This window comes from Staurois parvus, unplaced genomic scaffold (genome assembly GCF_062004578.1).
Source record: "Staurois parvus isolate SC_StPar_1 unplaced genomic scaffold, SC_StPar_1.0 ptg000549l, whole genome shotgun sequence".
Classification (NCBI taxonomy): Eukaryota; Metazoa; Chordata; class Amphibia; order Anura; family Ranidae; genus Staurois; species Staurois parvus.
This window is the reverse complement of record NW_028318345.1, coordinates 7,964,223-7,977,941: the sequence shown is the minus strand read 5'-3', so window position 1 is coordinate 7,977,941 and position 13,719 is coordinate 7,964,223. Positions and strand designations below refer to the sequence as shown.

Genomic DNA, 13,719 nt, shown 5'->3' with positions numbered 1-13,719 from the left:
TAAAGTAATTATAAAGCTTTAGTTTACTTTTATTAAAATAATAAACACATCATGCTTACCTTCTCTATGCAGTGGTTTTGCACAAAGCAGCCTCAATCCTCTTCTGTACTCCTCTGCAGATGTATTAAAGCGATTGTAAAGGATCTTACCTGGATCAAATCGGGCTCAGGTAAGAGTTTGGGGGGGGGGGGGGCTGGGGGGATCCTGCAGCCGAGAAGGGTTTTTTACCCTAATGCATAGAATGCATTAAAGTAAAAAAAATCTCAAGGCTTTAGAACCACTTTAAGTGAAAAACTTTTTTACCTTTACAACCACTTTAAGATTAAGTGTAAAAGGTAGAAAAAGGAAAGGTTCCAAAAGTTGGGGTAGGTGTCAGTAGGCTATCTCTTTCAGAATGAAGAATGCTTTTTTAGCAGCTCAGAAGGGAATTGAGGGGGAAGGTTTGACACAGCCGGAAGAACCTGCAGTAGATGATTGCGCCTGAAGGAGGTGAACGGTTCTTATGCGTAATAAAATAAAATATGTACAAAAGTGGCATTGTTGTCAACAGTAACTAATCATGTTACATAGTTAGTCTGGCTGAAAAAAGACAAAAGTCCATGAAGTGCAACCATTAAAAAAAAAAAAAAGTTATAATTCTATACCCACAATTGATCCAGAGGAAGGCAAAAAAACTCCCCAGCAAAGCATGATCCAATTTGCTCCTTATGGGGAAAAAAATTCCTTCCTGATCCCCCCGAGAGGCAATCGGATATTCCCTGGATCAACTTTACCTATAAATGTTAGTATCCAGTTATATTCTGTGCATCTAAGAAGAATCCAGGCCTTTTTTAAAGCAATCCACTGAGCTGGCCAGAACCAACTCTTGAGGGAGTCTAATCCACATTTTCACAGCTCTCACTGTGAAGAAACCTTTCCGTGTTTGGAGATTGTTTCTTTTCCTCCAGACGTAAAGAGTGCCTCCTCATCCTCTGTGATGACCTCAGGTTGAATAGCTCTACACCGAGTTCACTATAAGTATGTAGAAAAGATAATAAAGCGAGCGCTAAATGCAGTATATGATATTAAAATTATAAAAGTAACATAAAAGCGTATCCACGTGGAGTAATAAAATAAATAAATAAATGAATAAATAAATAAAATAAATAAATAAATGAATAAAGTACCAAAATGGCCACCGCTCATCAGTAGCGGTGGCTAGAGGTCAGCAATAGGGCTCCACCCAATGCGTTTCGTGTAATAACACATCCTCAGGGGTACACGCATTGGGTGAATGCTCTGATAAACTTATTTTATGTCATCTTGAACTAGTTATATTAATATTGCACTTTCAGCACTTTACTCACATATGCACTTAAGTCACATGCGTTTATGGAATTTATGACATGCATTTTTTAGCGCTGTAATACTATTTTAGAAATTGTGATTTTGGGACTGTTACCTATACCCTGAGTGCTAGCTGCTTTTAATTCATTTGAATATATATAATTTTAATATCATATACTGCATTTAGTAAATCATTGGCATTTCTTCAGCTGATATCTTTGCACAAGAGACGTTTTAAATTCACGAATGCTCTGATGAACTTATTTTATTGCATTTTATGTCATCTTGAACGAGTTCACCATATGAACCACTGATATATTTATACATGTTAATTATATCCCCCTTAAACTCCTCTTCTCTAGAGAGAATAAATTCAGTTCCTCTAATCTTTCCTTATAGCTGAGCTCCTTCATGCCTCTTATCAGTTTGGTTGCCCTTCTCTGTACTTTCTCCAGTTCCCCAATGTTCTTTTTGTGAATTGGTGTCCAAAACTTAACTGCATATTTCAGATGAGGTGTTACTATTGAATTGTACAGGGGTAATATGATATCTCTCTCTGGAGTCTATACCTCTATTAATACAAGAGAGGATTTTGCTCGCTATAGAAACTGCAGCTTGGCATTGCATGCCATTATTAAGCTTGTGATCTACCAGAACTCCCAGATCCTTCTCCACCATTGATTTGTTTATAAATATATTAAAAAGTAAGGGTCCCAACACTACACTACCCTTTGAATACAATCTTTTAGCCAGTTTTCTATCCATTTACATACAAACTTTACCTTACACATTAGCCGTGTGTGGGGAACTGTGTCAAGCGCTTTTAAAAAAGTATACCACGTCCACCGCCACCCCTCTGTCCAAGGTTTTGCTCACCTCCTCATAAAAAGAAATCAGATTTGTTTGACAACTTCTGTCTTTCATGAATCCATGCTGTCTGTTGCTTAAAATATTTTTTTCCAGCAAGAACTCATCTATGTGGTCTTTTATTAAACTCTCCAGTATCTTACCAACTATAGAAGCTAAACAAACAGGTCTATAATTACTTGGTAAAGATTTTGACCCCTTTTTAAATATTGGTACCACATTGGCCTTACGCCAATCCAGTGGTACTATGCCAGTCATTAACCACTTGACCTCCAGAGGATTTACCCCCCTTAATGACCAGGCCTCTTTTTGCTACTCGGCGCTGCACTAATTCAACTGATAATTGCGCAGTCAAGAAATGCTGCACCTAAACGAAATTAACGTCCTTTTTTTCACACAAATAGAGCTTTCTTTTGGTGGTATTTGATCACCTGTGCGCTTTTTATTTTTCACGCTATAAACAAAAAAAGGCCAAAAAATTTGAAGAAAAACAATATTTTTTACTTTCAGCTATAAAAAATATATAGTAAACTCAAAGTTAGTAATAAATTTAGAACCAAAATGTATTCTGCTACATGTTTTTGGTAAAAAAAATCCCAATAAGTGTATATTGATTGCTTTGTGTGAAAGTTATAGCCTCTACAAACTATGGTATAGATACTGCAATTTACACCATTTCTTTTGCTATACAGTGCTGCGCTAGTTTAATGGACAATTGCGCGGTCATGTAAAACGGTAAATAAATGAAATTTACATCCTTTTTTTCCCACAAATTGAGCTTTCTTTTGGTGGTATTTGATCGCCTGTGCAGTTTTTATTTTTTGCGCTATAAAAAAAAAGACTGACAATTCTGAGGAAAAAAAACAATATTTTGGACTTTTTGCTATAAAACATGTCCAGTAAAAAAAAAATTTAAAAATCAAATTTAGTCATAAATTTCTGCCAAAATGCATTCTGCGACATGTCTTTGCTAAAAAAAAAACCCAATACGTGTAAATTAATTGGTTTACGTGAAAGTTATAGCGTTTACAAATGGCGGGAAAGATACTGGCATTTTTAGTTTTTTTTTATACTAATAATGGCGGCGATCAGTGACTTATGGCGGCGATCAGCGACTTATGGCAGGACTGCGGTGGACATTCTCACATTGGGGGGTACTGACTTGGGGTCACTGACATCCCCAGTGACACCAAGGGCACTGCCTACCACTGTATCAATTCGTATTCAACTGATCATCACAGCAACACATCATTTGTACACTGATTGCTACCACTATCTTATTAAAGCAGACATTGCATTAAAATGCACAGACCTTTCATGTATTAAAGTATCCGAGAGCAGGTAACTGTGTTGAACCTGCACATTTCTTTTACTCATTATCAAACCATCGCTAAAAAAGGGTACTTTTATTAAAAAGTGAAAAAGCTTTCAAATTATCATACACAATAGCAATGGTCTTTAGTAGTTCTATTGTAGTTCTACACTATGCTTTAGGTAAAAAAAAAAAGCTTGAAAAGAAAATGGTTTTGCTACCCATAACAATCAATCATTTTCTGTAATCATTCCACTGGGGCAGGCAGCAAGCACATTTTTGTTTCTATGGAATATATTATATCTTCTTTACAAAATAACATATATATGGTCTGCTGCTGTTAAGCTTTGCTTGGGGGCTGCATGGTGGCGGTCCATCTGCAATTATTGAGAAATCGTTTTTACTACTATAAATATTACAAATAGTTTAGTGGTGAGGATATGTGATAAATGTATAAAACAGCTGGAATGTCTGACAGTGACATACCTAACTGTAAAGCTATGTGTACATGTATGTGCATGCCTTTATTACTGACTACAAAAATAATATTTACTTAGTGATAACTATAAAATATAATTGCTTAAGTAAAATCCACATGTCTCTGGTGTTTTATACATTAAAAAAAAACATTTTATAAACTGATTGAATGACCTCTGACTGCTATGCTAAAAAAAAAAATTTTGACCAGAAGATATTTTATATCATACAGATCGTATGCATACACTAAATTAACACTTAACAGTAGAGTGAATTTCAACAGGAAACTGCTTAAAGCCTAATGAGTCCTAGTCTATCAGCATAGACCTACAATATAACTCATGCTCCATGCTTATTGAAGAGCTCTGACTCTGATTCAATAAGGGGTCTGTTGGACCTCTGCAGATCATTCTATATCCACAGAGCTAAAGTCCCACTCTGCCTCTTGCTGGCAGGACACAGGCTATTCCACTCAGGTTGTGGCTACTTTAACAAAAAACTGTAGTACATTGAACATCTTTTGTTTGATGCAGCTGGAAGGTATTTAGCCGATTTAAAGGGTTTAGTTGGTCTTTAAGAAACATGTCACTGTCTGCTAGACTGAGACTTCTAGCTTTTTTCAGAGTTGGGAGTATTTATATTTATCTCGGAAAGCAACACTATATATCTGAAATATTAATCAAGGTTTCTGTTGCATTCAAATTACAGTTAGCTGACTAATCACAATTAAAAGGATTTGCCCAAAATACTTACATAGTTCTGCATTAAGTCAGGATGGTTTCTTTCAATTCCATCATCCAAAATAGTGACTACAACATTCTTCCCTGTATATCCCCTCTTCCAAGCACCCACAATGTTCATGTCGGACTGACAGTGATGTGCATTGTCACTGCAGTGCTGCAGAGGAAGAAAAAATAAATCTTTAGTAACTTGAACTGAACATCAAAAGCATCAAAATCAAAATGCTAAGTTACAATGAGACAAATATATAAAATGTACTGTATATCTCATTTAAGTTATAAGAGTTTTTTTTCTTTACTTCAGGTAAAATTAATTAGAGACAGCAGATCAGTCGATCAAAGATAACTTTAGACACCAGTTTTGGCAGCTTCAGACAAAACACAGCATACAACACAATTTACAGGGAGTTCTTGTTCACTAAGTATAAAATGCAATTGATTTCTCTCTTTACTCAGCTACAAAGAAGCTGAGAAAGATTTTGTATTGCTACAAAGTCTTTTTCCATTTTATTTTATATAATCTAAAAGATAAAATGGGTAATGGAAATGTCCACATAAAGCAAAGTATATAAGAGACTTAAAATAAGAAAAGCACCCCATCCGCTCAATTGTCTTTGTTTCTTTCTTCTTAAAGGATAAGTGTTCTTAATTCCTTGGCATGATCAGTAGTGTTATAAGCTCTGGCTTGTTGCTTTGGTGCATATGCTGTGCTAAATCTCCAATGTGATATGATTCCAGGTTGAGGCAAGGCAGGGCTTGTCCCAAACTCTGTTCATGGATCAGGCAAACTAAATGCCCAAATCTGGCCATGTTAACCTGTCCAAACCCTCTGCTACATCATAGTACCCCTACTTAATTACAAAAAATGTAAACAGTAAAAAAGTGCAGAGACAGTTTTTGACAAGTCCTTTATTTAAAAAAAAAATCCCAAGGTGTATGATCCAGTTGCTTGTACCTTTCTTTATATTTATCTGTCAGCCAGGATTCCCCTAACTGACAGCTCAATGAGCCGGGCAAGAATGAGCTACTGGTTGTTAGGATTCTGGAGGTTGCTGGCTCCCTGGCTACCATTAGTTCTGAGCTGGAGCTGCCACATTTAGCAGCAGTAGTTATACTGCTGTTAAATGTTTCAATCCTAGTTTTGTACATTTGTTAAATAACGAATGGCTAGACCGTCAGGTAATTAATAAATGTATCGTTTTATGTGTATTGACTTTAATGCGGTATCAAATTTTTTGTGATATTTATCACAAGAAATTACTTCAAATGCAATATTTAACAGCAGTGATTTGACATTTTAAATATCACGTCATATAAAATACAAATATCATATTTGATAAACGTTAGCGCATTGACCCCACTCAAGATATAGGATATAGAATTAAATTCATCCAATTTTGTCTAATTACCGCTGGATAAGAACACAATCATACACATGCCTGCCCAGCGTGACCAAACCCGACCACAGGGGGAGAATCAATTGGCAAGGTTGGATTTTCCTGGCCAGTTACAACCCCTCTTCCGCTTCAAGATAATCTGGTATTGGGGAGTCTGCTAAGAGTTCTCCTTCCTCTTGCACAGTAACATACATGCAATTTTTTTAAAGGTTCATATATGCAAATTTTAACATGCATGGGTGTTATAAGATTTTTTGTACTAAAGATCTTCTGGCATTTGCCTAAAGATATCTGTAAACAATTAGTTTTTTTTTGTACATATGTCATATAATAATTTTGGTAAAATACTGTAGTTGTAACAGTAATTGTCTCATTATCACATAACCCAAAAAATAGAAAACATGCACAGCAACATCCACTTTACTGCTACGACCATGTAAAGAAATAGCTTCTATTTAGGCCATTTGCTTCTGATGGCCTTCGCAGGAAAATGCAGTTTAAAGTAATGCAAAAAACTACTGGAATTTTATCTCACCATATTTATTACCACTATTTTCGATTGCCAATTGTATTCCAGGTAATAACATGTTGGTTATATGAATTTTCTTGTCAGTGTAAAAAAAAATAATATCTATTAACCTTGTACTTTAGGGATTTATACTAACATAAAAATGTATCATTCCATTGGTTTCTGTCACCAAATCTGACTATTTTCAAAAATAAACTGGAAACTATTGAAATTGCATTACAAATGCATAATTGGTTATTTCAAGCTAAAAAAAATATACGGCAGTTTCTGAAGCTTCAGTTTACTTCTCACTACCTTGAAGGACACAAAACAGCCTTGTTTTTGTGTAAGGGTAAATGGGTCTCCCCACAGGACAATGCTGATAACTCAGAAACCTTTCTGGCTGAAGGGATGACCCAAGAAAGGATATCTTATAGTATAGCAACACCAAAAATATGCTTCTTTGTAACACTGTCAATACTAGATTTGAATCCCATGTTGGAGTAGAGGCCTAACAGGGGTAGCAACACATGTAGCCCCTCAAATGCAGGTATAAATGAGTGAATGGTTAGCAAAAGGATGTTAAAAAGGCACAGACTGGGAAGAGGACTTAACTATAAAAGGTTTTAAAGGACAAGTGCTCTTCTACCTCCAAATGCAGGAAAGGAAAAACATGCTTTAAAGTATTACTAAACCCAGGACCCTGCATTCACCATATCTGGTCTCCCACAGTACACAGAACATAGAAGTGCAATTTTTTTTAGTAAATATAAACTGCTAAATACCTTTTCTTATCAACAGTTAGAGCAGTATTGTGACTTCTATCAGTGTTCAGAAGAGCAATGGTCAAAACTTGTAGGAGTTTTCTCTAGGAGGATGCAGAACCCCTGACCTCTGTCTGAGCAGTGCTGATTAATCCTGTGCTGATCACATGCATTCTCCCAAAAAAAAAAAAAAAACCTCTCTAGTAATACACACCAAACTGAGCATGTGCAGTGTCTCTACGCGATATGTCTTATCAGGAGATAAGAGGGGAGCACTGGAAGAAGGGGAGGATCAGAGAAGTCAGGATCAAACAGCATTTTTACACAATGCAGATGATTAACCCCTTAGGTTCCACAGTGAGTATAACAAGTATGCTTTACTGCAGCCTTCTCTGTGAAGTTACAAATCTTGCCAAAGAAGATTTACTGGCTTTTCAAATACAGAATTCAATATTACCCAGGATTCCCCTGCAATTTCAGAATGTTGATTGGAAGAATAAATTCCCCCAGATTCCAACAACCTTAAACTTTGTCCCAACTCAGAAGACTAGTATTCATTGTGAAAATCTTCTGATATAAGAGAAGAAACAATCTGCCCTCCCACAATGATGGGGACAGAAATCACCATGGCAGAGGTGATCATTTTGAACAGAGAAAGACTGGATGTGTCCTTTGTCAAGAGAATCTTCTTTTGCAAAAGTTTTAAAAGTGGAATTGGGCAAATACACTTCTCTTGGGTAGGAAAACCTTAGTTTGAAAGGTATTTGGGAGAAGACCCGGATACTTCAAGCAATATAACAGAATGAAAGATGACTTCTCAAATTAAGGATCCACTTGAAGTCCTCTAAGGTCTGCTTCATAGAAAAAAAACATTGGAGTTCAAGGTCAGAGAGGTCTACTCTTGCAGCAGAAGTGTTCAGGTATCTGATGACTGGAAAACCTCTGGATACCCCAAAACTGAGGGATGACCTTTGTGAATACCCTTGGAGTTGAGGAATGGCAAAAGAGAAGGCCACAAACTGATAGCAGTTGTTGGCCCTGGCAAAGAAAAGAATCAATGATGACCTGGAAGGAAGGGAGCATGTAAATATGTATCCTTTTTATCGATGGATTCTAAGAGACCTCCACAATGAAGACATTCAATCAATGACTGACTATATTCCATCCAAAACATTTGAGGAAGAATGAGGCCTTGAGACTTTAGGTCCAAAACAGGATGAATGCCTCTTTTGGCTTTTAGGACTTCAACACCTTCCTGCTCAGGCTATAGCAGATTGATAGCCGGGTGGGACGTTACTCCTTCTGAGTGGACATCATATGAAGTGCACGCAGCAGCACGATCTGGCACTGGCTGTATCCACCAGACACTGCCGATGACTGATCACTACACTGGCCTGCCGCCAGTGTCATGTGATCACTGTTACCTATCACAGCAGATCACATGACAATTGTAAACAATGGATGGACTACTTTCATGCCATCCATTGTATACAATTGTGTTGTTAGCTGTGACTGGTCACAACGATCACATGATACAGACAGGGCCAATCACCGTCCATTTGTACCAAGTGATTATCTCTAACCAATCACAGCTAATCACAACAAAAGACACTGAATTAATCAGTTTCATTCAGTAAAAATGGTTACTTATATCAATGAAATTCATTGGTATAAGTTGTAACGATTGTGCGCAATAGAGTCATAGAGCTGTACGACAGCCATCTTGCTAAGGTCACAGCCATTTTTGTTTTTCATGAGCAATGATCTTCCTCCCCTCCCTCCTTCTGAAAACTGTGGAATTTGTAGCTGTACGTTTTTTAAAGAACTTCAAACAAGCCTCTTAACTAGAACAGAAATAGACACCGTGTTCAGACCTGGCCAGAGCTGTAAACAGCTAATTAGTCTTAACAGGATGTCTGTTTCCACGAACCCTAAAAAACACTTTCTTCTGCCCTATCATAAAACAATAATAACTCAGTCAAGCGTCACACATGACGTGTAAGGACATTAAAGCTCTAGGAATGCAGAGCGTGCCATAAAACGTCTATTCCACAACGTAACAATTCCACATACAATTCATAGAATTCTACAGGAACAGGACACATTAATATTAGGTATATATTTGAATGTGGAATATCATACCGAACAATTCAAGGTCATACATGACTATGTTAGCACAAAAGAAAGGGGAAAAAGCAATATCCTGCCTAATGGGTGACAAGGTATGCTGTATTTGGTATCTCTGGGTTTGAAATATAATTCTGAATATTAATCGGCCAGTTGATAGAATACCATCTGAACATACTCGAAGTTGTTAATATTAGTATGAAACGGCAGTTGGGACTTGGTCATAAACTTGGTGACCTCTTAGCACCCCTCCCCTAAACCGGATGATTGGTCAGTTGTTCTCTGTCCACACCCCTTTGATATCAAAGAAAAGGGGAGGAGAGAACCTGGTAAGCAAGCTCTCATTTAACATCAACCAAGGAACACCCAAGAGAGCCACAGCAACGTTTTTGCTTGGACAATTGGACTCTGCTAAAACCAAGGACTTTGCAAGTGTTCTGCCTTCTTAACTCCTTTCTTTTATTTCTCTGTTGTTTTATTGTTCTCTTTATTTATAACATCCCTTTCCGTAAATATTTTAATTGTACCATTTGACCTTTTCATTAATAAACCATATTTTGAAAAGTGTTAAAATTATCTCTAAGGTGTTTAATGCAAACTATAGAATCCCTGTCTCTTGAAGGGTGCTGCTGTAAATAAAAATCCTATGCATATACCTGTCTGTGGGGACAGTGTGTATTACAGACATTTATTGTTTATATTTGTTCTTGCTAATATTGTAAAGGTTGATTATCCCAAAGCTATATGGTGGCAGTTCAGAGTTTGAAGGGTTAATTGTGTAATTAATTAACCCAGTGACAATCGCTCTCAGACTGCTAGCACACAGATTGTGGTCCCAGGAGCTGGAAGATCTCTCTGCAGGGTTGGCATTGGTACGCAAGTGACAGTGCAGTGGGAGATTGGCTGGTCCTTTGTCAGGAGTTGGTGAGAAGGGCAGGGATCGTGCACAGCGTTCATCACCTAAGCAATAATAACGTGTTTAAAAAAAACCTGATCATTTCCCCAGAGTAGTACAGTGTTACTATGGTAACAGTGTATTGCTCTGGTCACAGTATGTAAAAAAAAAATTAATTTAAATAAATTTTACTTATTTTTTCACATACTGTCACCAGTCAGTGTTCCTGATCACCACCACACCAGTTATATGACAATATATTTTTTTTTTGGTTTCATTTCTTCATGTTACCAAATAATTTTCCAACAAATTACAGCTTCAAAAAACTTGCCATCCCTTTTAATAAATACCCAGTATTGAAGTGGTTAAACAAGTTTGAATAAAACCTTGAAATCTTTCAGTTGGAGAAATGAGAATGATACCCCCCTAGTTCAACAATCCCTGATGACTGAAGAAAACACAGATTTACTTTAATTGCTAAGCTAAGTGAGAATTATTAGTGAATGTGTGAAGTCTTTCATCATCCATCAAGTGCAAGCAAAAAATCCAGTTTTTTTTATATGCTCCTTGACATTGGCATTCTTTGCAAACTGAACTTTCTCTTAGTTTCACCTCATTCACTAAGCTAAATGGAAATTTGTCAAAGTAAAAATTCCATTTGAAAAGTAAACATATGCTATTCCTTTAGTAAATCAACCATAGAATGTTGTATAGGGTAGATAATAATGCAAAGCAGGGAGAAAAAACAGCCACATCTCTTAATAAAAGTCAACTGATTAAAATACTGAGTTAAAATACAAAAAACTTTATTCTAGTACAATAAAATACTACATGTACGCCTCCATAAAAACTACAATATAATGGCTACGTTTCAGATTATTCTCTTTCCTTGGGGAAAAACAGGAGGATGGTGTAAAAAAAAAAGAGTCATCCTAATTACATACAAATGAGTCATGGGTAGCCATATTATATTTTAAAATCAGCCTATCATTATCTGCTGACACCCAGGAAGAACACTTGTAGTGGAACCCCCCAGCCGACTCAGAGAGTACCACACTGAGGTTGCCTTTAAAGTTTATTTTCAAATACCCACAGGGGATCCTCTTAACCCACCTATGCTGGAAATATTTCCAGAAATTGAAATTAGGACAGATCTACCATCTGTAAAGGTTCTTTGTGACCGCTGGGCTGGCCCTGTTTACACCTCGACTGGGGTTGGCTGTTATGGGCGACCTCAGTGTAGTACTCTCTTGTCCGGCTGGGGGGGTTACACTACATACGTTCTTTCTGTGTCGGCACACAATGATGACATTAGGCTGATTTTAAAATATAATATGGCTACCCATGACTTATTTGAATGTAATTAGGATGACTCTTTTTTTACACCATTCTCTTGTTATGTACACCTTCGGAAAAAAAATCAACTGAAACAAGTCGGTTTTCCACGGATGAATTTCCAGTGAAAGAATAAGATGAGGTCCTTCATAGATCAGTCAAAGCTTCTATGCCCTCACACAATGTAGCTATTATGCTGTAATTTTCATGAAGTCGTACATGTAGTATTTTATTGTACTAGAATAAAGCTTTTTGCATTTTACCGCAGTTTTTTAATCAGTTGCCTTAAAAGTCCTGTACAAAATATTGGGGGTTCTCCCATTTTTCTGTATAATTTTTGTATGTTGGCAACAACCTAAGGAGGCATGCTGGTGATACCTTTATCCCACTATAAAGGCACTGATCACTGCCATTACCAGTATAGCATCTTAGCTGCATAAATTCCAGTATATATACACCATAGTCTGAAGACGCTATAACTTTTGCACAAACCAATTAATATTCACTTATTGAGATTTTATTTTACCAAAGACATGTAGCAGAATATATTTTTGCCTAACTTTATGAAGAAATTTGATTTTTTTTTTATTGGATATGTTTTATAACAAAAACTAGAAAATATTGAGTTTCTTTTCCAAAATTGTCGGTCTTTTTTCGTTTATATAATAAAAAATAAAAATACCAGTGGTGACCAAATACCAGCAAAAGAAAGCTCTATTTGTGTTAAAAATTATATAAATTAAATTTGGGTATACTGTTGCATGACCGAGCAATTGCCAGTTAAAGTAGTGCAAAGAAAGCTAAGTATTTTCTAGACACATACTCATGTATAGCCCACTCTCACCGAGGAGGCAAAAGGGACCTGAAGGAAGATGCTATACTAACAGACCCAATCAATTAGATGCCCTTATCTACAACACTAAAATCTACAAAATATGATACAACATATAAAGACATAAAATAGATAATAACTATATGTACTGGGCATGTAATATTATACACTCTTGTATTGAATTGTATTGTAACTGTACTTTCTCCCTCCCTTTTGTAAAGCACTGCACAAGCTGCTGGCTCTATATAAATCCTGTATAAAAAAAAAGATAATTTATTTGAACACACACACCCCATAAAATATTCCATTATATACCTCTATAAATACACTGCTCAAAAAAATTAAAGGAACACATCAGATCTCAATGGAGAAAAATATCATGCTGGATATCTATACTGATATGGACTGGATAATGTGTTAGGAACGTAAGGATGCCCCATGGAAATGAAAATTATGAACCTACAGAGGACTGAATTCAAAGACACCCCGAAAATCACAGTGAAAAAATGAAGCAGCAGGCTAGTCCATTTTGCTGAAATTTCATTGCAGCAACACAAAATGGTACTCAGTAGTTTGTATGGCCCCCACATGCTTGTATGCATAACTAGATATAAGGAAATAAACAGCGCTCCCTGACACCCTAATAATATACTCTCCCAAAATATGTGCAAACCCCTGTAGGGTCATCATCCAGGAACTGCCTGCATACTCTTCACACATGAGGCTGGGCATTGTTGTGCACCAGGAGGAACCCAAGACCCACTGCACTAGTGTAGGGGCTGACAATGGGTCCAAGGTTTTCAGTGGCAGACCTGCCAATTCTGGCGTTCAATGGCAAATGTCAATTTTGCTCTATGGTGCCAGGAAGTGAAAACAGGGCCCACTAGAGGACGTCAGGCTCTCTGACCAAACATTCAGAAACAGACTTCATGAGTGTGACCTGAGACATTCACACCAGTGGCCTGTTGAAGGTAATTTTGTAGAGCTCTGGCGATGCTCATCCTTTTCCTCCTTGCACAAAGGAGCAGATACCGGTCCTGCTGATGAGTTAAGGACCTTCTATGACCCTGTACAGCTCTCCTAGAGTAACTGCTTGTCTCCTGGAATCTCCTCCATGCTCTTGCAACTGTGCTGGGAGA

General features: G+C 37.0%; 1 protein-coding gene across 2 annotated transcripts in view; it reads right to left on the bottom strand.

The window, feature by feature from the left end:
* Window positions 1-13,719, bottom strand: part of PCSK5 (proprotein convertase subtilisin/kexin type 5) — a 670,507-nt gene that overhangs the window by 471,224 nt on the left and 185,564 nt on the right. For both annotated transcript variants that reach the window (XM_089691090.1, XM_089691088.1), the window contains exon 4: window positions 4,736-4,879. In XM_089691090.1, coding sequence (XP_089547216.1) covers window positions 4,736-4,879 — 144 coding nt within the window. The remainder of the gene's footprint in view (window positions 1-4,735; window positions 4,880-13,719) is intronic.